The following is a 26,817-nucleotide window of genomic DNA, read 5'->3' on the forward strand; positions in this document are numbered from 1 at the left end:
CCCTTGAGGGTTGGCTTTTGCCTGACATAGTTTGTTGATTCCCTGCTTTTATTGTTGGATGTGACAGTTGGGATTTTGTGCGGTTCCAGTTCATCAGTCAAACTGCTGAGTCCTAATACGATCATGAACTAAAGTGCAATCATTTCCTGGAAGTAAAAAAAAAAGGTTCAAAAAGATTTGGGGGATCAAGAAATACATATTCTAACTACCTGAAATCAATCAAAAGAAAACTTTCTGCAGAACCAAAGATTTCAATATATACTATTTTGATACTTATCCTTGTTTTTGGTTCCAGTCTGGAAAGAACAATTAGTTGCCCAATTGCTGACTACCATTCTTGACTGGATGTGGTAGGGCTACAGAGCTTTGCTCTGATCTATTTGTTGTGGGACAGTTTAGCTGCTTATGGCCTACCTGTTCTTGCTGTTTAACATGCAGGTAGCCCAGTGTTATAGTTTCATAAGTTAGTTCCTTATTCTAAAGTATGCCTGGTGCTGCTCCTGGCATCTTCTTCGCCACTTTCCACTACGGAGTCAGGGTTGTCTTCCAGCTTGATGGTCACACAATAGTGAGGGATTTATTGGGCCATGAGGTTACAGATAACGGTGGTATAAAATTCTGCTGCTGTTGGCCAATGGCACCTCATGATTGCCCAGTTTTGAGCTCCGAGATCTGCCTTTCGTATGTCCCACTTAGCATGGTGGCAGTGCCACATTGAACTATGCTGGGTGCAGTCACTCTAAAGATGGGACTTTGTCTTCAAGAGGGCTATGCCATGCTTACTCATACCAATGCTTTCTTCATCCTAGTACTCACATACATTAGCAGCTTTCCCTCCACTGCAGAGTGGAATTAATAACTTCAATATAAATTAGACAGGCTAAAACGGCTCAAAATAAATAAATCGTCTGGGATAAATGGCACTAATCCCAGAGTACGCAGAGAGGAGGAGATGCGAGGTGTTGGAGCAAGTGAACATTGGGGTGGTGCACATTTCCTAAAATTGCCACCAAGCAGTCATAAACAACTATAGACCAATAACCTTACTTCAATACAGTGTAAAATAATGAAATCAATCATCAGATTATCTGTACACTATTAACCTAGTAAACAGCAGTCAGCACAGATTCAGAATTCTACCTTACCAACCTTCTTGAACTGAGGAAATGACATTCAAAGCAGACTGAAAAGTCATCCTATGATGTGTACCCAGTCTTCTAAATGGAATTTGACAAAATCCTACATAGAAAGCTACCAGTTAAGCTCAAAGTTATGAGGATTCAGGCAAAATTTTAGGAATGGATAAAAAATTGGCTGAAGGGTAGAAAACTGTGGGTACACTGAGGAGCTATGTGAGAATTGGGAGCGGTGCCCAGGAATTGGCATTGGTACCACTACTGTTTTTGATTTGTATCAATGGACTGGATTCAGAAACTCAATAAAAATTGGTAACGTTTGCAGATGTTATCAAAGGCAATCAATACCAATGTGGTTGTTCAAAAATGTTAAAATAGAATGCCATTGTAAGGAGGCAGAGGCGAACTTAGAGGTAAACTTGAAAATTATTTCATAATTAAAAGTGTGGACAAGCAGAAACAAATCCAAACTAATAAAAAGACAAACTTAACAGTTATCGGGAAGTTGTTCTTCACAAAAATAATGATTAATGCATGGAATGGACTTCTGGATTGCATAGGGGAGGTGAAAAACTTGGAATAGTTTAAGAAATAACTGAAGGCTGCAATAGGAGACATTAATGCGCCAAATGGCGTTCCACATCTAGAATCTTGTGATCGGTGCTATAATGTCACAGTGAAATATAAGCAAAACTGCCTCACTGATCGCAACCATTTCCTATTGATCAACAGGAAAGTGCCCCTGCAAGTTCCTTACAACTCATGCGATAAAAATATTCTTTGTCTAACAACTCGGCGAGAACTGGTCGAACTCTTGTGAATCACAGAGAAGAGTAAAATATGAATATTAGGATTGTTGTTTACACCCAGTGTTTCTGCATGGGAGTCCAACACGCTACTGCTAGAGTTACTAAGCAGCCCCTTCTGAAATGCCAATGGATAAAACTCTTTGCAGCAATGTATTCTCAAACAATTTCTCACCTTGAATTACAGAAAAGAATGAGGTTCTGGATGGCAGTGAGAGTAGATTGGTCATTCTGCCCAGTTATAAGGTGCCTGTCGATCACTACATGGACAGCATCTGGTTTACTAGCTAAAAAAATGAGAGAGACAAAGAATAATGATACTTAAGATTTAACCATTACATCCAACCCTCAGACACTGTCCTTGTGGTTCCTTCCCAACTCTTAAAGGACAGAAAATTGCTCCTATCTTGATTTGACTACTGTCGTTCTACAGCTTCCGTGTCAGATATTTTACATTGATCATTTTAGGTCTTTTGAAAGAATACCATATTCTAATATCAGCTGGTGCTTTATTAAATCTAATTTTCTCCTGTCCTCTCCTGAAGGATATGACTTTTTTGATATGGTACAATTTGATTAATGCAACCGTCTGTTGTGTTGCCCAAGGGCCCATTTTTTATTCGAACATTGTCAGCAAGCAGTTCATTTGTGCAAGGCATCACACTGTGCCCTATCCCACTTTCATCTATAGCAAGAGCTACCTGGCCAACAATCAAGTATGGGAAACTCTTTTTGCTGTTCTAGCTAAGTTCAGCTAATTCAGCACAGAACAGGGATCTTTTACTTGGGACCTTCTGGACGTATGGCTTGGCTTGACAATACAAGAACCAAAGAGTGAACCAAGGCATAAGGGAAACCTTTGGCTGATCTTGATCAACATTATTTAGCATCCAATGTGGCTAGGTCATATGTCCTAGGAAAAATATTGAGATAACCACAGACCAATGAACACAAGTCAGAAAGGTTGGGTGGGGGGGGGGGCGTTGGGAAGAGAAAGGGAGTGAAGGGAGAGTGGCAAAAAAGTGATAATGACACTCTGGCTGGATGCTGCACACCAAACTTGGTTAGCTTAAAACTTAACTGTATGAAGAAAACAACAGGATTCCTACAGTTCATATTTGATATTAACATTTCTGGAGATTCCAGAATCAATTCACGAAAGAGTAAGACAACTGTTTACCAAAGACGACCATTCAGACTTCCTAATAACTATTTTCCAATGGATCATGCCATATTCCTTCCTACTGATATACAGCAATGTAAAAGTTCCATTTATATTTATGTTTCAGCATGCGAGCCATAAATCAGAGCAATCCCTTTTGTTGCAGCTTTTATCACTAGTGAAAACTTCCCTTAGAATCAGATGTGTAATGACAGGATTAGGCCTGGCTGTGATTATCCTTTTCAGTTACTGGCATCCACACTCTGGCCTGAGATAAGGAGACCTAAACTGCACACAATATTCCAGGTGTGGCCTCACCAAGGCCCTGTATAATTGCAGCAAGACATCCCTGCTCCTGTACTCAAATCCTCTCGCTATGAAGGCCAACATACCATTTGCCTTATTTACCATCTGTTGGACCTGCATGCTTACCTTCTGCGACTGGTGTATGAGAACACCCAAGTCTCGTTGCATATTCCCCTCTCTCAGTTTATAGCCATTTAGATAATCTGCTTTCCTGTTTTTGCTACCAAAATGGATAACCTCACATTTATCCAAATGATACTGCATCTGCCATGCATTAGCCCACTCACTCAACTTGTCCAAATCACCCTGAAGCCTCTCCGCATCCTCCTCACAACCCAACCTCCCACCCAGCTTTGTCTTCTCTGCAAAGTTGGAGATATTACATTTAGTTCCCTCATCTAAATCATTAATATATATTGTGAATAGCTGGTACCCCACTAGTCACTGCCTGCCATTCGGAAAAAGATCCATTTATTACCTAATCTTTGTTCCCTGTCTGCCAACCAATTTTCTTTTCATCGCAATACACTACCCCCAATCCCATGCGCTTTAATACAGCATACAGCTAAAGAGAAATCAGTTCAGTGCTTTAACAAAAGATTTGTACAAATCAGAAACTTTCTTTTAGATGTAAAGGAAGCCAAAAAGCCCCTGAATTACAATCATTGTGCCACCATAGAACCAAAGATGACCTACCACTGAAGGTGGCTCCAGAGTCTTTCACAAAATCCTCCACAATTACTGGAAGGCTGGCAAAATCTTTCCTCCTCACCAGCTCAAAGACAGAGGGCTGTGAAGAGAAATGGTCAATTATACATGTAGTAAAATATATTACAATAGCTGATCTTATACCTGCTCATTGTCTTTCAACATGATCAGTACTATCAACACAGCTGCAGTAATCTAGAATGCTCCTGCATGGCACAGTCACAGTAATTAAACGTGGCTTGTTTATCAAAAGATCCATAAACTATTAGGTTTTCAAAGATACATACACCTGAAATTTTTTCAGGAGTGCTCCAAAAATGGTATTTCTCTGGATTTCCACAGTTATATCGTGGGAGATCAGGACCCAAGGAAAATCAAGGCCATGGAGATTTAGCAGTCAAGAGAAATCATCAAAAAGACATTTATTTCAATGCAATGCCCTACAATAAAAATATAACAATAAACCTCTCTCACTGTGCCATCTTACTTTCATGTTGTTTAGAAAGGATAGCCCAATCACAGACGAGTCAGTCTAATTTTGGGGGTGGAAAAACTATTGGACAATATTCTGAGATATGGTACAAATCGTCATTTAGAGAGGCACGATAAATCAAGGACAGTCAGCATGGATTTGTGAAGAAAAGGTTGTGTTTGATTAACTTGATAGAATTTTTTGAGGAGTTAACAAGGAGGGCCGATGATGGTACTGCATTTGATGTAGCTTACATGGACTTTAGCAAGGCTTTGGATAAGGTCACACATGGCAGACTGATCAGTAAATTAAAAGCTCATGGGATCCAAGGGAAAGTGGCAAGTTGGGTCCAAAATTAGCTCAGTGGCAGACGGGTGCTTGTGTGACTGGAAGACTGTTACCAGTGGGGTTCCTAAGGGCTCCATTGCTTTTTGTGGTATATCACAATGGTCTAGACTTAAATGTAGGGGACATAAGATTGCAGACCATACAAAAGTTGGCTGTGTGGTTGATAGTGAGGAAGAAAACTGTCGACTGCCGGAAGATATCAATGGACTGGTCAAATGGGCAGAAAAGTAGAAAATGGATTTCAATGCGCAGAAGTGTGAGGTAATGCTTTTGGGGAAGACAAACAAGGCAAGAGAATACATAATAAATGCTAGGATTCTGGAAAGTGTAGAGGAACAGAGGGACCTCGGAGGATATGTCTACAAACCCCTAAAAGTAGGGCAGGTAGATAAGATGGTCAAGAAGGCACATGGGATTGTTTCCCTTATTGGTTGAGGCCTAGAGTATAAGATCAGGGAGGTTATGCTAGAACTGTATAAAATACTAGTTAGACCACAGCTAGAGAACTACATACAGTTCTGGTCACTGCCTTACAGGAAGGAAGTAATCACACTACAGAGGGTACAGCAGAGATTTATGAGAATGTTGCCAGGAATGGAGAATTTTAACTATGAAGAAAAACTGGATTGTCTGGGATTGTTTTCTTTGGATAGAGGGGGCTGATGAGAGATTTAATTGAGGTGTATAAAATTACGGAGGAGCCTAGAAAGAATGGAGAGGAAGGACTTAGTTCTGTTAGCAAAGAGGTCAATAACTGGGGAGCATAGATTTAAAGTAATTGCTGGAAGCATTAGAGGGGATGATTGGGCAGGGAGCATGGCGCACGTGTCGCAGTTACTGGGTTCCGACTCTTGCTGCTCCCCGGCCTCGGTTACTGGGCTCCAACTCTCGCTGCTCCCTGGCCTCAGTTACTGGGATGGGTATGGCATGAGGGATGGGGATTTAAATAAGTACTGTTTCAGTACTGTTGGTTGTAGGATCACTTATCTTTATCTGTTGCATGCTGCTTCCGCTGTTTAGCAGGCACATCGTCCTGTGTTGTAGTTTCATCAGGTTGGCACCTCATTTCTAGTTATGCTGTCCTACACTCCTCATGGAACCAGGATTGGTCCCTTTCTGGTAATGGTAGAGTGAGGGATATGCCAGGCCATAAGGTTACAGATTGTGGTTGAATATAATTCTGCGCTGATGGTCCACGGTGCCTCAAGGATGCCCACTTTTGAGCTGCTAGATCGGTTCTGAATCTATCCCATTTAGCACGGTGGTAGTTCCACACAACACGATGGAGTGTCCCCTCAGTGTGAAGATGGGACTTCGTCTCCAAATGGACTGTGCGGTGGTCATTCCCATCAGTACTGTCATGGACGGATGCGATTATGACAGGTAGGCTGGTGAGGATGAGGTCAAGTAGGTCTTTCCCTCTGTTGGTTCTCTCACAACCTGCTGCGGGCCCAGTCTGGCAGATATGCCCTTTAGGACTCGGCCAGCTCAGTCAGTGGTGGTGCTACCGAGCCACTCTTGGTGACGGACATTCAAGTCCCCCACCCAGAGTACATTCTGTACCCTTGCTAGTCAGTGTTGCTTCCAAGTGGTGTTCAACATGGAGGAGTACTGATTCATCAGCTGAGAGAGAGGGCGGTAGGTGGTAATCAGCAGGAGGTTTCTTTGACCCTGATGCCATGAGACTCCTCTTGGCTGTATAGCACTGTGCCACCATCTCTGGTGGGTCTGTCTTGACAGCTAGATAGAACATACCCATGGATGATAATGGAGGAGTCTGGCACATTGGCTGGAAGGTATGATTTGGTGAGCATGGCATTAAAGATATCAAAGGATGTAAGGATAATGTGGGAAACAGGCATTGAGGTGGAAAATCAGCCATGATGTGGCTGAATGGCAGAGCAGGCTTGAGGGGCCGGATGGCCTACCCCTTGTCCTATTTCTTATGTTCTTATGTAATATCAGGCTGTTGCGTGACTCGTCTGTGGATGTTAGTGAGGAGGACTTTGCAGGGTCGACTGATCAAGGGGTGACTTTGTCATTTCCAGTGCCTAGGTTGATGTCAGGTGGTCCGTTCTGTTTTATTCTTATTTAACTTTTCTGTAACGGTTTGATACAACTGCATGGCTTGATAAGCCATATCAGAGGGCAGTTAAGAATCAACTACCTTGAATCACAGAATTGTTATAGCTCAGAAGGAGGCCATTTGGCCCACTGTGTCTGCACTGGCTCTCCGAATGAGCAATTGACCTAGTGCTACTCCCCTGCCTTCTCACCGTAACCCTGCACATTCTTCCTTTTCATTTAACTGTCTAATTCCCTTTCAAATGCATCAATTGAACCTGCTTCCACCACATTCTCAGGCAGTGCATTCCAGACCTTAACCACACCCTTAACCACTCGCTGCGTGAAAAAGTTTTTTCTCATGTCACTTTTGCTTCTCTTACCAATTACTTTAAATATGTGCCCTCTCTTCCTTGATTCTTTCACAAGTGGGAACAGTTTCTCCCTATCTACTCTATCCAGACCCCTCATGATTTTGGATACCTCTATCAAATCACCTCTCGGCCTTCTCTTCCCCAAGGAAGACAGTCCCACTTCTCCAATCTATCTTCATAACTGAAGTTCCTCATCCCTAGAACCATTCTTATGGATCTTTTCTGCTGTGGGTCTGGAGTCGCATTTAAGCCAGACTGGGTCAGGATAGCAGATTTCCTTCCTTGAAGGACATCCATCACAAACTTCCATATATGTAGTGAGGATATGAAAAATATTAACATTTTATGGAAGTTACATGATGACTCCATGGGAAAATTCACAATGTGGTCTGGTACTAAGACATACAGACCAGAATTTCCCATATTCTCTCCTTAATCTGTATCGAGTCTCTTATTCCTGGTCCTAACAACAGTTCAGTCACTTCAACTGATCTCATTGCATCTGGGTAAAGACTTGAACAGGATTGGAGTGGGGGAAGGTGGAAAAGGGAAACTGGCCAGGGTTTGCACTCTGGTATTCAGTGATCCCAACTAGAAATGTTGAATGCGTGGATGGTGGGTGAGGTCAGGATCAGGCTTCACAGTAATGCTCTCCATGGTAAAATATCTAGCTAATTCTCATGTCTGCACTTACACGTGGAAAATGGCCACGATCAAGATCATCAGCGGCAACACACCCCAGCAAAGAATAAGCATCTTCAAAAGGATCAAGGGAAAAATATACTTTTTTATTAAAAACTTTCCATTCTACATATGGCAACCCTGCCTCACCCAAACAGAATATAAAGCCATCCAATAGCCTCTAATGGGGTACAGTGAATCAATAATTGAAGTTCCCTGTGATCTAGTGGTTTCCTTTGATGGACAATGAGGATGTCACAATGTTAATATGCATATAATAAAAATACAAGTCTTATTGTATAAAGTACATTTAAACTGAGCACTTACTCCAGTGACGCTGTACCCCTGGAATATCCACGACTTATCCTGGTTGGTAGCACAGCACAAAGCAGCAACTCCGTGTCCCACCACACAAATTGGTTCTGCAATTAGACAAATGAAACAAAGATAAATAAGGACAGATCACCTTTCCCCCCTAATTATATTCAGGGAAGGATTTAACTGGTCTTTCAAAATAGACTCAATTCAATTGTCATTCTCTGGTTAGGAGAGATTGCTCATAGCACCACCTGTCTTGAAGGAGTGTCTGAATATTTTTGCAATGCAGAAGTCTGTTAAAACAAAAACAAATCCTTGCAAATGCTGGAAATCAAAAATACTGGAAACACAGGAGGCACAGTGGTTAGCACTGCAGCCTCACAGCTCCAGGGACCCGGGTTTGATTCTGGGTACTGCCTGTGTGGAGTTTGCAAGTTCTCCCTGTGTCTGCGTGGGTTTTCTCCGGGTGCTCCGGTTTCCTCCCACAAGCCAAAAGACTTGCAGGTTGGTAGGTAAATTGGCCATTATAAATTGTCACTAGTATAGGTAGGTGGTAGGGAAATATAGGGACAGGTGGGGATGTTTGGTAGGAATATGGGATTAGTGTAGGATTAGTATAAATGGGTGGTTGATGGTTGGCACTGACTCGGTAGGCCGAAGGGCCTGTTTCAGTGCTGTATCTCTAATCTAAATACAGGTCAGTCAGCATCCACAGAAAACAGACAAGTTAATGTATTGAGCTACAATCTTTCATCAGAATGTAAAGAATGGATTCAAATACTTATTTTTCAATCAGAACAAAAGGGAAGCAGAGACAAAAAGACCATAAGAGAGGACAGTAATATGCTTAAAAAAACAAAAGCTTGAAAAATGTGTATATGTGGGAGGCAAATGATGGAAGAGATGAGAAGATGGATAGAAAACCTGTAACTCAAGTCTCAAACTAAAACAGCAGAAGCTGCAAAAGGAGGGTATGATTCAATATTCCTAAACAAAGAAAAAAGGCCAAAAGTTGTGCTCTTTTAAAACTAGTGTATGCAATACTATTTAAGTTAATAACCCTTTCCCCCTACTATGTCTTAGAGAAATTAGTTATTAAGCAATATTAACTTTAATATTCATCAGTAACCTAAATGTGAGAGCTCCTTTCCCAATGCTAACCCTAACTAGATCATAGGTCAGCTTAATCTGGTTAGAAGAAAAACCTTCCAATTTTGTATTTCCTTATCAGATCAATATTTTAATGAATGAAGTATTTTTGACGTAAAATGACAGCTGTTATGTAAGTAAACACGACAGCCATTGTACACCAGAAACATACTGCAGGCTGGAGTGGAATGAATGAGCAGTAAAGAAAAATCCGATAATAGCATGGCAGTAATGTTGGTAGGACATCAGGAGAACTCCATGTTCTTCTAATAGTGCAAGGAAACTTTAAATACTACTTGAACAGGTAGGCAGGATCTTTGTTTAACATCTTATCCAAAAGGATAGTTGGCTCCAGCTACATTACATACCACAATAAAAAAAAACTCTCCCAAGTCAGAGTGCATAGTTTTACTGTCATCTGGTGACATTTTCTCCTTGTTCTGATTTCATTTGATACATCAAATTCACAAGCGCAGTCAACATAGACCAGGCAATGAAGAGGAGAGAGAAGGAGCAGTAGAGTCCGAGAAAGGCCAGTACGGAGTTGAAAAGAATTGGAGAGGTGGGGCAATGGAGAAGAGGGAAAATATATTAATTATGAAATACCTAAAATTGAATAGAATGTGTCACTTTTAATTTCTAAATTCGAAGTTTTCCGGGTAAGCATTCCACCCCCCCCACCCCCCAAGACTTCCCCAGGTCCAAAAGTTAATTCACCACCCATATTTAGCATGTAAAGTTTGGATTTCCCCTTCAAGCTTTTGTCTACTTATCCTCCCCCTCCTCCCAGCACCACACAACAAGAGAAGGAATGTTGAGTGTTCGTAGCTCTACAGTTGCTATATATGTCTAGCAGACTGCAGAGGGGGCTTTCATTATTTCAGGCTGAAACCAAACCCCAGTCTCAAAAAGTGAAGAGAAAGACTGAAGTCTGAAGTCTTTCCTGGCACAAGATTTCATCCATCCTTGCCAAGTGTCCCTGCTTCCCTGTCCTCCAACACATTTACCTCTAGTTCTTAGATCTGTTTTTAATTTTCGCCAGTCACAATTCACTTTATTTGAACTATCTGCTCCAGCCAAATGTCCCGACAACAGCTTCCGCTTCAGACTCTCAATTAATGATAGAATGTCTGCAGGTAGTAGAGGCCAACTATTCATCCTTCTGTTCCTTGGAACTCACTTCCAAAATTCGCTTCACCATGTTTACTCCTCTTTCTTCAAAAGCATCTCTGATTAATGCCTTCCTTAATTGCCAATGTGCTGCTCACAGTCGCCTTTCTTCCAGGTAAAGTACTTCATGACATTCTTCTTCATAAGGATAGCACTATGTAAATTCAAAACTGTTGCCAGCACTTCATTCTCTCACTGTTCTGTTCTCAGCTAGCTTTCCTAGGTTATGCTTTCACATGGGCCAACAGCTCCCTAGTACCTTTGCACAAAGTACCCATTCTTCTTGTGTAAACCTTGACAACAGTCCTGTCGTTACAACCAAGTCCAATCTAATCCAGTCCAGTCCAATCCCTTGCTGTCAACCACATAAGCACCTTCCAGCAAGCGTCACTGGATAGTAATCTGGGGCTGGAACGCTGTCTTGATTTGTCTTCACTGAGCAAAGAGGTACTATTGCCAACTTTAGCAGCCCAACTATTGTGCTGTCTGAGATCAGCTCACTCAACAGAGACTGAAGATTGAGATCCTCAGACATTCATTGCAAAACCCGTAACTCAAAACACTATAATCAACAATTAGATGTTTTCTCATTAAAACCTACATCATGATTGTGAATAAATTACTCACTTTTCTCAGTGCAGAAATGCTGGAGAATCTTGGCCAGGTATCCACTGGTTGCAAGGTCTACCATAGCACCGGGACAGTTAGGAATCAGGATAGCATTGTACCTAGCACCTAGAGACACAATATATGTAATTTAATAGAAACTAACAAGCATTTTAGTTTATGTTTGCCTTTAAATGTGTATAACTGTCCCACTGCACTGTATGTTAAACAGTGCATGTGATTCACTATCGAGAAAAATGGCACAAATCACAAGGACATTTGCAGTCTCTCTCTTTCATCAGGTCTCATGTTGATCTTCACCGTGTTGGTGTTACTTGCTCTTTGTACTGCTTCCATTCCAGACTTTCTCCTCACCTCCCCCTCCCTGATCACCCTTTATACTGTGCTTACCCTTCCTCACAATCTGTCACTACTCTGGTCCTGAAATATGTCTACCAAGAGGCTCTGCTCAGAAATTTCCATTTTCACTGCTTTTATTGTAAAACTACAAACTGCACTATCAAAGCTAACTACAGAAACGTGTGGAATTTGATACAGTGTGCTGTAAACCACTTACTGTAATTTTAAAAAAAGTACTTGCATATCACAAATTAGTCCCGTCTTTAAATAAGCTCATATCCTTTTGTTCTCCAATTCAAGACAACCCATTATTCTGAATACAAAAGGAACTCTGATGCTACCAACTGTAAACCAAATCTTCACTTTACTACTATAAACCCCAGGATCATTAACCCTAACCTCCAAATAGAAGCAGAAATAACAAGCACCTACAGAGCTGATATTCTGAGATTACCTTCCGTATTCTAAATTTACCAAATGCTGCATCTCATTGTGGATGAGATCCCTACCATCAATTGACTCCAGTTTTGCCGGGTTTGCGTACGGTTTCATACGGAATTCCTGGATCCAGCGTACGTTATTCTCATCCAGCTCCACAAAATCCATCGGCTTCCCCTATTACAAAAACATACAATTAAAACCCTCCTCACCAAATGGGTGCCAACTAAGGGAAATGCAAAGAATATAAGAATTAGGAGCAGGAGTAGGCAATTCAGCTCCTCAAGCCTGCTTCGCCATTCAATACGATCATGGCTGATCTCATCTCTGCCTCAACTCTACTTTGCTGCCTTTGACTTCCTAATTTTCCATGCAACTGAACCCTCCCCCCACAATTTAGTTTGAATCCCTGTCTACAACCCTGTTTATGCGATTCGCCAGGACTCTGTCCAGCATGATTCAGATGGAGCCCATCCCATTGGAATAGCTCCCTCCTTCCCCAGTACTGGTGCCAATGTCCCATGAATTCAAACTCATTTCTCCCGCACCAATCTTTCAGCATGGATAGTCGAGGAGAAGGTAAAGTGAATATTCACTGACAATGCTTATTGAATATTTAGTTCAATACATAAGGGGAGGTGCTTAAAACATAGTCTCATTATAGGTTTTGAAGTAAAGTCTGAGGATAGGAATTGTACATCCTACACAAGAATTTTTAATAATGTTAGCTGAGGGGGGGGGGGGGGGGGGGGAGTTAAGACCAAGTGCAGTCTTTAGGTAAGTGAAGTTAAAGAGATTTGAATATTTGGAACCGAACATGCAGACATAAATTAGTCCCCATTTTAAAGTCATATATTCTGTCCTTATTTTTAGATAATACTTGGATTTATGGTTTATTAGCACAACTGATGACAATTGGTAAATCTAGAAGTGGAGTTGGTTAGAACATGGGGTTTCTTTGCAGTACAGACTGATGAGCTGGAAGATTAAAAACAAACCCGTTACAAGAGGGTATATTTCAAGTGTGAGAAGTTTACATAGGAAATTATAATAGAAACTGTCCATGTTCACTTTAAGAATGGAAAACCAAAGATGTGACAGTAGGAAGTCAGGTTTTGTAGTCAGAAAGTGCATGTAGACTAGCTATAGGTCTACACTGTGGGTATTAACATGCCTTTGGCCTTCACCGAGCCTTCCTTCCCCATTCCAGTACAGAGTCTGTGCAATTAGACCACTCATCCATACAAACGAATGATTATTATACTTATACGACAAAAATATGTAGCAGCGCAGTGAAGAAAGAGTATGTCACTGGCACTTACCCCTGGCGTGGCAATCTGCAGGTTAAAAGCTGTGCTGCATTGTGTATAGGAGTGATAAAATGATTGTGCGGATACACCTGAGGGACAGGAGAGAAAGCGAACTGAAATAAAAATAATTCAGTACAATCATTTACCATTACCATCTATAGTCAATACACTCCTGCATATGTATCTGGAAGCTTAAAATAATTGGCTACATGAAGTAACAGTATTGTGCTTTGTCATTACCATTCAATATCTTGACAGATTAATCTGCTTAATACACAAGGTAAAAGAGCCAGCGAATTTAGCAATTTATCAAAAAATTTCCATGCCTGAAAACAAAGGTATAGAATACTGATAGAAGCAGTGGATTTCCCTAAAACCACACCCATAGGAACTGGATCGAGACACATTTCGCATATGTGTGCTAGCACAATTTGACCAAGATCCAACAGGCAAGAGGGTGGATTTTAACATATTACAGGGATATGTGGGTTTCATTTGTATGTGTCAATTCTTGAAGTTTGAGATATGCATATTTAAATTTCCTTTGCCTCAGCTTTTAATAATTTTCAGCTTGCCTTGTTAAAATTGGGTTCTATCTGAAGTAAGCAGATATAGAGAGATTGATAGACCAATAAGCAACAAACACAAATATAATTATTAATGCTTAGGTATCCTGCCTCAAGTCCAGTTTACATAGTAATTTATTTCAGTTGTGGCTCAGTGATCCTTCCCAACTCTGGCGCTGAAGTCTCTGAGGATCAGTTTGTCATCTTCTGGAACTTAGGCTAGGGATTGCTCAAGCTCGGTGTAACATCCCTCTTTGGCCTTATCTATTGACTTAAGAGTAATGACGACAATGGCATGCCAGTTTCCTGTTAGGGTGAGCCAGGCAGTCATGAGGCACTCGCCTATCCCACAGAGGGAGTCGCAGAGGCACCAGACAAGCTCGTTTTTGATGGTAAAGCCCACCCCACAGATGTGTCATTCCTCTTCCAGTAGACCCTTCCAGAGAAAGGTGTATCCACCGCCTTGCTCCTTCAGTTGGCCCTCTCTTGCAGGTCGTGTCTTACTTAGGGTGGCAACGTCAATGTTGAGGCACCTGGGTTCCCAAGCTATGATGGTGGTGCAGTGCTCAGGCTGTTGTCCAGAGGGTCTTGACGTTCCAGGTCCCAAAATTAATTTTGGCAAGTGGAAGATGCCTGTGCATAGTTTTTCAAATGTGGGATGGCCATTGCACACTGGCCACCACATGCCCTCGGCAGAGCAGGGCCTTGGTCCAATGGCAAAGGTGTTCCAAGATGGGGGTAACTGGCAAGGAAGGAGTAGGGAAAGCAAACTCCAACAGAGTCCTTTTCTTGATGAAATTCCTTGAACATTGCCTTGTCGTAACTAACAACCTGTTCCGCCAGCAAGACAACACAAGACCTCATGGCAACCTTCATGGTCCAAACACTGGCAACTACTCGACTTATGTCATCGTTTGAGCAAGGAACCGCATAGATATCCACATCACCCATGCCATAACGGGTACAGACGACTGTTGGCTTGACCACTGCTCGGCTAATCTATCATCGCCATCAGCCTAGCCCACAAGCAGCCGAAGCACCAACAAAAGCAGTACCACAAGAAAATTAACACTGAAGGCTTCAAAAGATCCCACCAAAACTGCCTTTCTCATTCAGTGCCTTACTGCCAACCTCTCAACACCAGGAGCCACTGTGTGCCATATAGTGCCTAGTTGACCCTAAAGTCACCATAACAAGCACCTGCAACAAGGTCCTTGGTTTCTCCAACAGTCAGCATCGTGACCGGTTTGACAAGAAAGAAATACAGGACCTAATCAAGAGTAAGCGCAAAGTCTTCACAGACTGGAAGCTTCACACACATCCAAGGTAAAGCAGCAATTCTGTAGGTTCCTGAAGGCAGCAGTGCAACATAAGACCCAGGACATTAAAAACAAATGGTGGGTGAAAAGAGCATGAGAGTTCCAGCAACTTGTGGATACCAACGACATGCACAGTTTCTTCAGCGCTGTCAAGTCGATCTATGGCCCAAAGGCTCAAGTGTCCACCCTGCTGAAAGCCAAGCATGCAAGAGAACTCATCAAGAACAGGGAGACAGTCGGTGCTCGTTGGAGGGAACATTTTGAAGAACTCCTTAACTGAGACTCTGTACAAGGGAGTCGAGGGTTATGGGGACCCAGCAGGAAAGTGGAGTTAAGGCCACAATCAGATCAGCCATGATATTATTCAAAGACAGAGCAGCATCGAAGGGCCAAATGATCTAATCCTGCTCATATTTCTTATAATCTTCGACTTGAATATACTCAACTCCATCCCTCAACACCCTGGGCTGCTCAGTCTCAGTGCTACCCCAGTCCAGAGAGAGGTTGAAAAAGCCATTCAGCAGCTGAAGAACAACAAAGCCTCTAGAGCAGATGGAAACCCTACTGAAACCCTGAAACATGGTAGAGATACACTCCTGGCACAACTGCACAACCTCATATACCTCATCTGGGAGGAGAAGTGCATGCTGGGGGGCTTCAGGAACACTGACTGTATTCAAGAAGGGAGACAAGACTGTTCTCAGCAACTACAGAGGAATCTCCCTGCTGTCTTCCACAGGGAAGATCATTGCAAGGATCCTCCTCAATTGCCTCCTCCCAATGGCTGAAGAGTTCCTTCTGGAGTCGCAGTGCAGTGTTCAATGTGCAGCAAATCCAAGGAAAATGCAGGGAACAACGCCAAACGTTATACATGGCCTTTTTCGACCTCACAAAATACTTTGACTGTCAACCACGAAGGCTTATGCAAAGCATTAAGGTAGATAAGTTCCCAGGGCCTGATGGGATCTACCCTAGAATACTGAGGGAGGCAAGGGAAGAAATTGCTGGGGCCTTGACAGAAATCTTTGCATCCTCATTGGCTACAGGTGAGGTCCCAGAGGACTGGAGAATAGCCAGTGTTGTTCCTTTGTTTAAGAAGGGTGGGAAGGATAATCCAGGAAATTATCGGCCGATGAGCCTTACGTCAGTGGTAGGGAAACTATTAGAGAGGATTCTTCGGAACAGGAGTTACTCCCATTTGGAAACAAACAAACTTATTAGCGAGAGACAGCATGGTTTTGTGAAGGGGAGGTCGTGTCTTACTAATTTGATTGAGTTTTTTGAGGAAGTGATGAAGATGATTGAGGGAAGGGCGGTGGATGTTGTCTATATGGACTTCAGTAAAGCCTTTGACAAGGTCCCACATGGCAGACTGGTGCAAAAGGTGAAGTCACACGGGATCAGAGGTGAGCTGGCAAGATGGAGACAGAACTGGCTCAGTCACAGAAGACAGAGGGTAACAGTGGATGGGTGTTTTTCTGAATGGAGGGATGTGACTAGTGGTGTTCCGCAGGGATCAGTGCTGGGACCTTTGCTGTTTGTAGTATATATAAATGAGTTGGAGGAAAATGTAGCTGGTCTGATTAGTAAGTTTGCGGATGACACAAAGGTTGGTGGAGTTGCGGATAATGTTGAGGATTGTCAGAGGATACAGCAGGATATAGATCGGTTGGAGACTTGGGTGGAGAAATGGCAGATGGAGTTTAATCCGGACAAATGTGAGGTAATGCATTTTGGAAGGTCTAATGCAGGTGGGAGATATACAGTAAATGGCAGAACCCTTAGGAGTATTGACAGGCAGAGAGATCTGGGCGTACAGGTCCACAGGTCACTGAAAGTGGCAACGCAGGTGGATAAGGTAGTCAAGAAGACATACGGCATGCTTGCCTTCATCGGTCGGGGCATAGAGTATAAAAATTGGCAAGTCATGTTGCAGCTGTACAGAACCTTAGTTAGGCCACACTTAGAATATTGCGTGCAATTCTGGTCGCCACACTACCAGAAGGATGTGGAGGCTTTGGAGAGGGTACAGAGGAGGTTTACCAGGATGTTGCCTGGTCTGGAGGGCATTAGCTACGAGGAGAGGTTGGAAAAACTCGGATTGTTTTCACTGGAACGACGGAGGTGGAGGGGCGACATGATAGAGGTTTACAAAGCTATGAGCGGCATGGACAGAGTGGATAGTCAGAATCTTTTTCCCAGGGTGTAAGAGTCAGTTACTAGGGGACATAGGTTTAAGGTGCGAGGGGCAAAGTTTAGAGGGGATGTGCGAGGCAGGTTTTTTTTTTTTTACACAGAGGGTGGTGTGTGCCTGGAACTTGCTGCCAGGCGAGGTGGTGGAAGCAGATACGATAGCGACGTTTAAGAGACATCTTGACAAATATATGAATAGGAAGGGAATAGAGGGATATGGGCCCCGGAAGTGCAGAAGGTGTTAGTTTCGGCAGGCATCAAGATCGACGCAGGCTTGGAGGGCCGAATGGCCTGTTCCTGTTCTTTGTCCTAGACAAATTTGATTGCTCTCAGAAGTCTGTCACCATCCTCCATCAATGACATGCAACCCGTGATTCTCACCAACGGAGCCACCACAGACCCTACCCTCAGTCAAGACCAGGGTCAAGCAAGGCTGTCATCGCACCAATTCTCATTTTCCTCACTGCAATGCTACACCTCACCTCCAGAAAACTAGCCACAGGCATGGAGATAATCTACAGAACAGACGGGAAACTATTCAACCTACGCTGCCTTCAATTCAAAACCAAAATCATTCCAACCTCAGTCGTCAAGCTTCAATATGCAGATGATACTTGCATGTCCGCTGACTCAAAGTGAGCTCCAGATTATTGTCGACTCCTTCTCTGAGAAAAATGGGTCTTTCACTAAACACTCAGAAAACGAAGGTTCTCTTCCAATCAACTCCCACAGCCCAACACCTCCCGTCAATCAAGATCAATGGCAAGATCCTGGAAAATGTGGACCATTCCATATCTTGGGAACCTCCTCTCAGCGAAGGCAGACGTAGACGAAGAGGTTCATCATCGCCACCAATGTGCCAGCACAACCTTTGGCTGACTGAAGAAAAAGGTATTTGAGGATCAGAATTTCAAACCCGAGACTAAGACCATGGCTTACTGGGCAGCAATGATCCCTGCGTTTCTATATGCTTCGGAGACTTGGAGAACCGACTGCAGGCAACTCAAAGCACTGGAGACGTTCCACCAGAGGTGCCTCCGCAAGATCCTCCAAATCCGGTGGGGCAAGAAGGGCAGTCCAACAGTAGCATCCTCTCCCAAGCCAATCTGCCCAGCATCAGGGCAGTAATCACCCAAAACCAGCTTCACTGGGCCGAACATGTCGTTCGCATGCCTGACACCAGATTCCTGGAGCAGACACTCTACTCAGAACTTGGTCGCAGCAAAAGACTCCCAGGAGAACAGCAGAAATGCTGTTCTCAAAACATCCCTGAAGAGATCAAACATCCCCGATGACTCGTGGCAGCCCCTGGCTCGTGACCATTCTAGATGGAGAAAGCTCATTCAGGAATGCATAGTACACCTTGATGGAATTCGTCAGAACATGCGGAGGCAAAGTCGAGCATCGGAGGGAGTGCACAAACCTCCAAACTACTCATCTGACCCTAAAAGCACCTATCCCTCATGTGGCATTGGACTTATCAGCCATCTCAGAACCCATCGAACCGGAGTGGAAACAAGTCATCCTCGATCCTGAAGGATTGCCGGAGAAGGAGGCAGCTCAGTCGTAGCACTCTCAAGTTCAACTCCAGACTTGAGTACATAATCTAGGCTGACACTCCAGTGCAGTACTGATGGAGCGCTGCACTGCTGGAGGTGCCATCTTTCGGATGAGATGTCAAACCAAGGCCCCCTCAGCAATGTGGGATCTTTTACATCCACCTATTTACAGAAGAGTAGGCCAGCATTGATCGCTTAACCAATATCTAAGATAGTTGATCTGGTCACTTATTTCATTGCTATTTGTAAGACCTTGCCATGTGCAAATTGGCTGCGGTGTTTCCCTACATTCTTTTCCTGGCTTCCTTGTCTCGAGAGACAATGGGTAAGCACCTTGAGGTGGTCAGTGGTTTGTGCAGCAGTGCCCAGAGTGGCTATAAAGGCCAATTCATGAGTGACAGACTCTTCCACAGGCGCTACAGATGAAGTTGGTTATCGGGGCTGTTACACAGTTGGCTCTCTCCTTACACTTCTGCCTCTTTTCCTGCCAACTGCTGAGTCTCTTCAACTCTCCTCTCTTCAGCCCCACCTTTATAGCTGACCGCCAGCTCTGGTGATCACTGGCAACTGGCTCCCATGACTTGTGGTCAATGGCGCAGGACTTCATGTCGTGTTTGCAAACGTCTTTAAAGTGGAGGCATGGACGGCTGGTGGGTCTAGTACCAATGACGAGCTCGCTGTACAATACGTCCTTGGGGATCCTGCCATCTTCCATGTGGCTCACATGGCCAAGCCATCTCAAGCACCACTGGCTCAGTAGGTCGTACATGCTGGAGATGTTGGCTGCCTCGAGAACTTCTGCGTTGGAGATACGGTCCTGCCACCTGATGCCAAGGATTCTCCAGAGACAGCGAAGATGGGATGCGTTGAGACATCGCTCTTGGCTGACATACGTTGTCCAGGCCTCACTGCCATAGAGCAAGGTACTGAGGGCACAGACTTGAAAACACTCGGACTTTTGTGTTCCGTGTCAGTGCACCATTTTCCCACACCCTCTTGGCCAGTCTGGACATAGCAACGGCCGCCTTTCCCATGCGCTTGTTGATTTCCGCATCGAGAGACAGGTTACTGGTGATGGTTGAGGCTGTGCAGGTGAACTCTTGAACCACTTCCAGAGCGTGGTCTCCGCTATTGATGGATGGAGCATTTCTGACGCCCTGTCCCATGATGTTCGTTTTCTTGAGGCTGATGGTTAGGCCAAATTCATTGCAGGCAGCCACAAGCCTGTCGATGAGTTTCTGCAGACACTCGTTCGTGTGGGATGTTAATGCAGCATCATCAGCAAAGGAGGAGTTCCCTGATGAGGACTTTCCGTACTTTGGTCTTCGCTCTAAGATGGGCAAGGTTGAACAATCTGCCACCTGATCTTGTGTGGAGGAAAATTTCTTCTTCTGAAGACTTAAATGCGTGAGAGAGCAGCAGTGAGAAGAAGATCCCAAACAGTGTAGATGTGAGAACACAGCCCTGTTTCACACCACTCAGGATGGGAAAGCGGTCTGATGAGGCACCATTATGCTGAATTGTGCCTTTCATATTGTCATGGAATGAGGTGATGATACTTAGCTTTGGTGGACATACGATCTTTGCTAGTAGTCTGAAGAGACGTCTGCTGACGCAGTCAAAGGCTTTGGTGAGATCTATGACGGCAACGTAGAGGGGCATCCGTTGTTCGCAGCATTTCTTCTGTAGCTAGTGAAGGGAGAACAGCACGTCAATGGTGGATCGCGCTGCCCGAAAGCCGCATTATGCCGCAGGGTAGACATGCTCAGTCAGTTCTGGAGTCTGTTCAAAACGACTCAAGCGAAGGCTTTCCCCACTGTGCTGAGCAGGGAGATTCCACGGTAGTTGTTGCAGTCACTGCGGTCACCCTTGTTCTTATAGAGGGTGATGAGATTGGCATTGCGCATGTCCTGTGGTACTGCTCCCTCATCCCAGCGCAGGCAAAGCAGTTCATGGAGTGCGGAGAGTATAGCAGGCTTGGTACACTTTATTATTTCAGGGATAATGCTGTCCTTTCCAGGGTCTTTTCTACTGAGCTCCGATTTTGTTGGCTGTTCGTCCAGCTCATCCATGACTGGCAGAGACTGGGCTGCATTGAGGGCGGTATCAGTGACATCATTTTCCCTGGAGTACACCTAGGTAGTGACTCCATTTGCTTGCGTTGGTCAGTGATCGCTTCCCCTGATTTAGACTTGATGGTTGGCCCAAATGCTCTCTTAATGCCGTCATACATTCCTCTGATGTTTCTGGTGTTGGAGGCCAGCTGAATACGACTGCATAGGTGCTGCCAGTAGTCATTTTCACAGCGCCTGGCTGTTCTTTGCGTGGTGCTTCGGGTGGCTTTAAGTGCTAAGGATGTTAACTTGCTGGGGGCTTTCTTGTAGTTCAGCAATGCAGTGCACTTAGTGGCTATGACAGGTTCCATCTCTTCAAAGTGAGATTGAAACCAGTCTGAATTCTGCTTCTCACATTTGCCAAAGGTGGTCATTGCTGAGTCATAGATGGCGTCTCTGATGTGGGCCCACTTGGTCTCTGCATCCCCTGCAGGAGTGTTTTGAAGGGCTTTTTCAAGCAAATTGAGAAACTTTTGTGACAGCTGTGGGTAAGAAATTCTGGTAGATTTCATGCGCTGGTGGCCATTCTGCTTGGAGTGATGTACCTTCTTTGGTTTGAGTCTAACTTTGCTACACACCAGGGAGTGGTCGGTGTCACAGTCCGCACTCTGGAAACTGCGTGTGATTTGAACACTTTTGATGGAGGCTCGTCTTGTGACAGAGGTCCAGCTGGTGCCAATGACGTGATCTTGGGTGCCTCCATGAAACCGGATGACAGGGTTTAGCTTGAAAGAACGAGTTGGTGATAGAGGTTGTGGTAGGTACACAAGTCCAGCAGTCTCTGTCCATTCTCATTCATCCTTCCAATGCAATAGCGCCCGAGGCAGGAGGGCCATGAGTCATGGGCGGTCCCAACCCTGCCATTAAAGTCCCCCAGCAGGAACAAATGTTCAATATTAGGAACGCTACTAATGATATTATGGAGTTCCTCATAGAACTGGTCTTTAACTTCATGTGGGGAGCAGAGTGTTGGAGCATAGACGCTGAGTAGGTGCACTGGACCAGAGGCGGTGAGCAGTCGGACAGACAGTATGCGTTCCGAGGCATTTGCAGGTGGCTCTATCATGCTGAGCAAAGAGTTTCTGATGGCGAAACCCACTCCATGCTGTCTTGGTTTATCTGGATCCCTACCCTGCCAGTAGAAGGTGTAGTCTTATCTCTTAGAGATCCGCCCGCAGGGAGGAGTGTCTCCTGAAGTGCTGCAATGTCCACATTGAGTCTACTGAGCTCGTTGTTAATGATGGTGGTCTTCCGAGAGTCGTCGATTTGTGTAAGATCTTCCAACAGGCCAGGACACATAGTTCTGACGTTCCAGCTTGCAAAACGAAGGGCTGGTCCCTTCTTTCCTTTTTGTGTCGTGCTGTTTGGTGCAGTGTTAACAGTCCACTTGTCAGGCAAGACCCTGAGCTCTAAACACCTGAAGCTGGTGGACTGTGGCGGGACAGAACCTTTCTGACTGGGGGCTGCCCAGTTTGAGGCGGGCGGTTGCTGTCCAATGAGATGCGACGAGCTCTCCCACTGACAAAGGCCTACGCCAATTGAGCTGGACTTAAAACCTGTAACTGCTGCCTTCCATGTTGTTTTGGTCGCTGCGAGGCGACTAGGGAGTGACCTCTCCATGGCGCATGCCTGGGCAGAATGTATGGATGTTGAATGTTGCCCAAGCTTCAAAACCCCCTTGTTGGCCTTCCTAGTGGGGTCCAAAGGAGTGCAGAGCACAACGTTTTGCACCAGCTTGGCTGCAGGAACTGCCGGAAGCATGCCAAAGGTGGCACATGACCACCTTTGGGGTTCCGCTCCGGATTTTCTGTTAGGGTTTACTCCCTTAGCCTCTCCCAAGACACCCATAAGGCATTGGGATTGTTAGCTCGTATCCCTGAGCAGGAGACCGAACAAGTAAAATGTGCAATTTAATTGAGGGAGCGGAAGCGGGGGGGAATGAGGCGCAACGGGGGGGCGGGGAGGAGAAAAGGGGGCAGGGAGGTGAGGGAGAGAAGAGTCCGGGCTATTGAACCATAGGTGCCATCACCTGGCCATGTCCTGTAGCACCCGTGCCCAGGCCCAGCTGCACCGCACCTTTCCTCTGGAACCAGGAGCCCAGCTCCCGCGGACCACCCACTGTGACTGAATCAGGTGCTGGCCCCTATGGTTCAATAGCCCGGACTCTCCCCTCCCTGCCCCATTTTCCCCCTCCCCTCCTCACACCCCACCACACCCCCTACCTCCTCGCACCCCTTCCCGCCCCCACACCCCCTCCAAAAGTACTTAATTGATTGTAAAGTGCATTGGGACATCCTGAAAGCTGTTACAAAACTGCAAGTCTTTCTTTTCTTTCTTTCAGTTTAGCACAGCTGATACAAAAGTTTTATCATTTTCTGTTTTACAAGGAGAGATAGTTAAGCCTATAATTCCAGAATGTCACTGCTTTGATTTACATCTCCATTTACTGGTTAAAGCAGTTTTGCAGTTTATAGTCGAAGCCCCAACCTAGTGGCATATATATCCCATCAACTTCCGAAATCAACTTAGGGCACATGATATAACATGTCACCAATATACAGCAACAAAATCTTTTGTTCAATCCCTGGGATCACTAAAAATTATCTCGACACTGGACAATTAAAAGTACAGTCCAGTTGATAGGGAACTGAGACTTGCCTTTGGAAGTAGCTCAACATACTGAACCAAAGAAAACTAGTAATAAATAGATACAAAGTGTAACAATTCCATTAAAATATCATAGCACTGGAGAAATGAAGGAACGGGAATGTACACCTTGAAGTACTAATAAGCAAAGAAAATGTGCCTACAAACTGATCTGACATGAAGACGAGAATTTGTGGATAGAACCTTTGTATTCCAAAACATGGTATATATTTGCAAACATTTATTTTTGTATATCAATTTGAAGAGTAGGAGTACTTTAAAAAAAAAATGTTGGGACCTCATCATAGATTGACTCCAATTGTCTTCTGGTGCTCTGAACCATGCTTCCATGTTGATTACAAAATATTGCTAGAAACAGTGGAGGTCCAGAGACTTGGGGGTCCATGGACATAGATCATTAAATTGTCATGAACAGGTACAGAAAATACAAAAGGTTAATGGAATGCTGGCCATTATATCTCAAGGAACAGAATACAAGGAATACAATAGAAGTCATGCTTCAACTATATAAAGCCCTGGCTAGCCCACATCTATGAGCAGTTCTGGGCACCAGATCTTAAGAAGGATATATTGCCCTTGCAGGGAGTGCAGCATAGATTTACCAGAATGTTACCTGGACTCCAAGGGTTAAATTACAAGGAGAGATTACACAAACAAGGTTGTATTCCCTGGGATTGAGAAGGTTAAAGGGTGATTAGATCCAAGTTTTCAAGTTATTCAGGGGATCAGATAATGTGAATAGAGAAACTATTTCCACTGGTTGGGAGTTTAGAACTACAGAGCATAGGCTAATAATTAGAACCAGATCTTTCGGGAGAGAAATTAGGAAACATTTCTACATACAAAGAGTGGTAGAAATTTGGAACTTTCCTCCACAAACAGCAACTGAAGCTAGATCAATTGCTAATTTTAAAACTAAGATTAAAGGATATGGGCAAAGAAGGGTATATGGATTAAGTCACAGATCAGCCATGATCTCATTGAATGGCAGAACAGGCTCAAGGGGGTAAATGCCCTAGTCATGTCCTTTATTCCTAAAGCAACAAAAGGTTGGCTCAGTTGATATGTGAACCACTCAGCATAGAATGAAAATCAGCCAAGGTCTGTCCTACTTGCTATCCAGTAACCACTTTTGGAAAATGCATACTATAAACATTTGCAACAACAGAATTAGTTGCTTAAATGCAAATAAACATTGACAGGGCTATGCTGAAACAGCAGGGGAATGAGACTAACTGGATAACTCTTGCAAAGAGTTGGCACAGGCACCATAAGCCGAATGGCCTCCTTCTGTGCTTTGAGTCTAATGCCTTACATAGTTGAATAAAGTGTCAACACTCTACACAGCATAATACAATGTTCACTTAGACAAAGCATTAAAAATAACAGCTTTGGCAGTTTATTCAGAAACCTATTCCAGTCATGATTTCTACTTTGACCATGTTATTTAGTCACATAAAGATCAACAAATGCAATTCTTTCCTTGTAATGCAGTTTTACAGCAGAACCAGTGGGAGAATCAAATGTATAAAATGCCGGGTGAACCTCTCGGCCTTCACTTCATCTCCCGAGTCACAACCAGGCTTTAACCTACCTTCAGCAGCAGCGCTGAGCGCGATCAAGCAGCTAGGTTTAGCCGACATGGGCCTGAATCTAAACACCGAACAATCAGCAGCTCCAGACCAGCCCACTCAGTGCACTGCCCAAACTGGTCCCCCACATGCACCGCTCAAACCCCTCCCCCATGACGCCTCCAAACCCCTCCCCCATGACGCCTCCAAACCCCTCCCCCATGACGCCTCCAAACCCCTCCCCATGACGCCTGCAAACCCCTCCCCCGTGCCACGTGCACCGCTCAAACCCTTCCCCCAGTCCCCCGTGCACCTCCCGAACCCCTCCCCCAGTCCCCCATACACCGCTCAAACCCCGCCCCGGAACTGTACACTTGCTGCTCACGTCAGTCTCAATCAGTCAGATTCGATCCTCTTTTAACACTTTGCTGCTTCATTTGTTGCCGTATTTAGGAAAAGTGACATTTTAGCCCACTAAAATTAGAACAGAAAGTGCTGGAAATATTCAGCAGGTGTGGCAGCATCTGTGGATAGAGGCAGAGTTAGCGTTTCAGGCCTGTGACCTTTCATCTTGGCATTTCTTCGTGGAGGAAGACTTTGGGAAGGTTGTAGTCATCGGTTGCAGGCCTGCTGGTGGCTAGTCAGGCCAGTCCATGACCAGCAGATTCTCCCACAGCGGGTACAAATGAAAGTGTAGTCGCTGCTGGGGGCAATTGGATCTATCCTCTTTTTCTCTTTCATGCTGGTTCTTCACTGAGTCTCAAAGATGTCTGTAGGTCTCCTGATGTACCATCTCCAGGCATCACGATCTATGGCCTGTGCTTCCCATTGGCGATGGTTGATGTGGCACATAGAGAGGGACTTCTTCAGGGAATCCTTGAAACGTTTGCATGGGGCCCCTCTGTTCCTTTTACCAGTGATCAACTCTCCATACAACACGATCATGGGCAGGCGACTGTCGTCCATCCGGTCAACGTGACCCACCCAACGCAGTTGGCTTTGCAGGAAAATAGCCTCACTGCTGGTGATGTTGACTGTTTCCAGGACTTCAGTGTTTGAGATGCGGTCCTGCCAGCGGATCCTGAGGATGCTGCAGAGGCAGCGCTAATGGAAGCGCTCTAGAAGGCGTATATGATGGCAGTATAGGAACCATGACTCGGTGCCATGCAGAAGGCTGGTGAGGATTATGGCTTTGTACACTTTGAGTTTGGTCTGTGCTCTGAGACTGTGATTGCTCTGCACACGTTTGTACAGCCTGCCGAATTTTCTAAAATAAAAACAAAAAGTGCTGGAAAATACTCAGCAGGCCTGGCAGCATCTGTGGAGAGAGAAGCAAGGTTAGAAGTTCTGCCAAATGTTCTGTTGTGAAAGCCTATTTTCCACTTCCTTGTCTATGGTGGCATCAAATGAGATGATGCTC

General features: G+C 44.5%; 1 protein-coding gene across 1 annotated transcript; it reads right to left on the reverse strand.

Annotated features, from left to right (window-relative positions):
* gatd1 (glutamine amidotransferase class 1 domain containing 1) lies at positions 1 to 25,558 on the reverse strand. Its single transcript, XM_068046216.1, has 8 exons — positions 25,421 to 25,558; positions 13,421 to 13,497; positions 12,170 to 12,275; positions 11,322 to 11,429; positions 8,385 to 8,479; positions 4,107 to 4,200; positions 2,118 to 2,229; positions 1 to 146 (listed from the first exon to the last, which is right to left on the reverse strand). The coding sequence occupies exons 1-8, from the start codon at positions 25,467 to 25,469 to the stop codon at positions 140 to 142; spliced, it is 648 nt and encodes a 215-aa protein (XP_067902317.1). The 5' UTR covers positions 25,470 to 25,558; the 3' UTR covers positions 1 to 139.
* Positions 25,559 to 26,817: the final 1,259 nt, after the last annotated feature.

The sequence above is a fragment of the Heterodontus francisci genome, chromosome 14, assembly GCF_036365525.1.
Source record: "Heterodontus francisci isolate sHetFra1 chromosome 14, sHetFra1.hap1, whole genome shotgun sequence".
NCBI lineage: Eukaryota > Metazoa > Chordata > Chondrichthyes > Heterodontiformes > Heterodontidae > Heterodontus > Heterodontus francisci.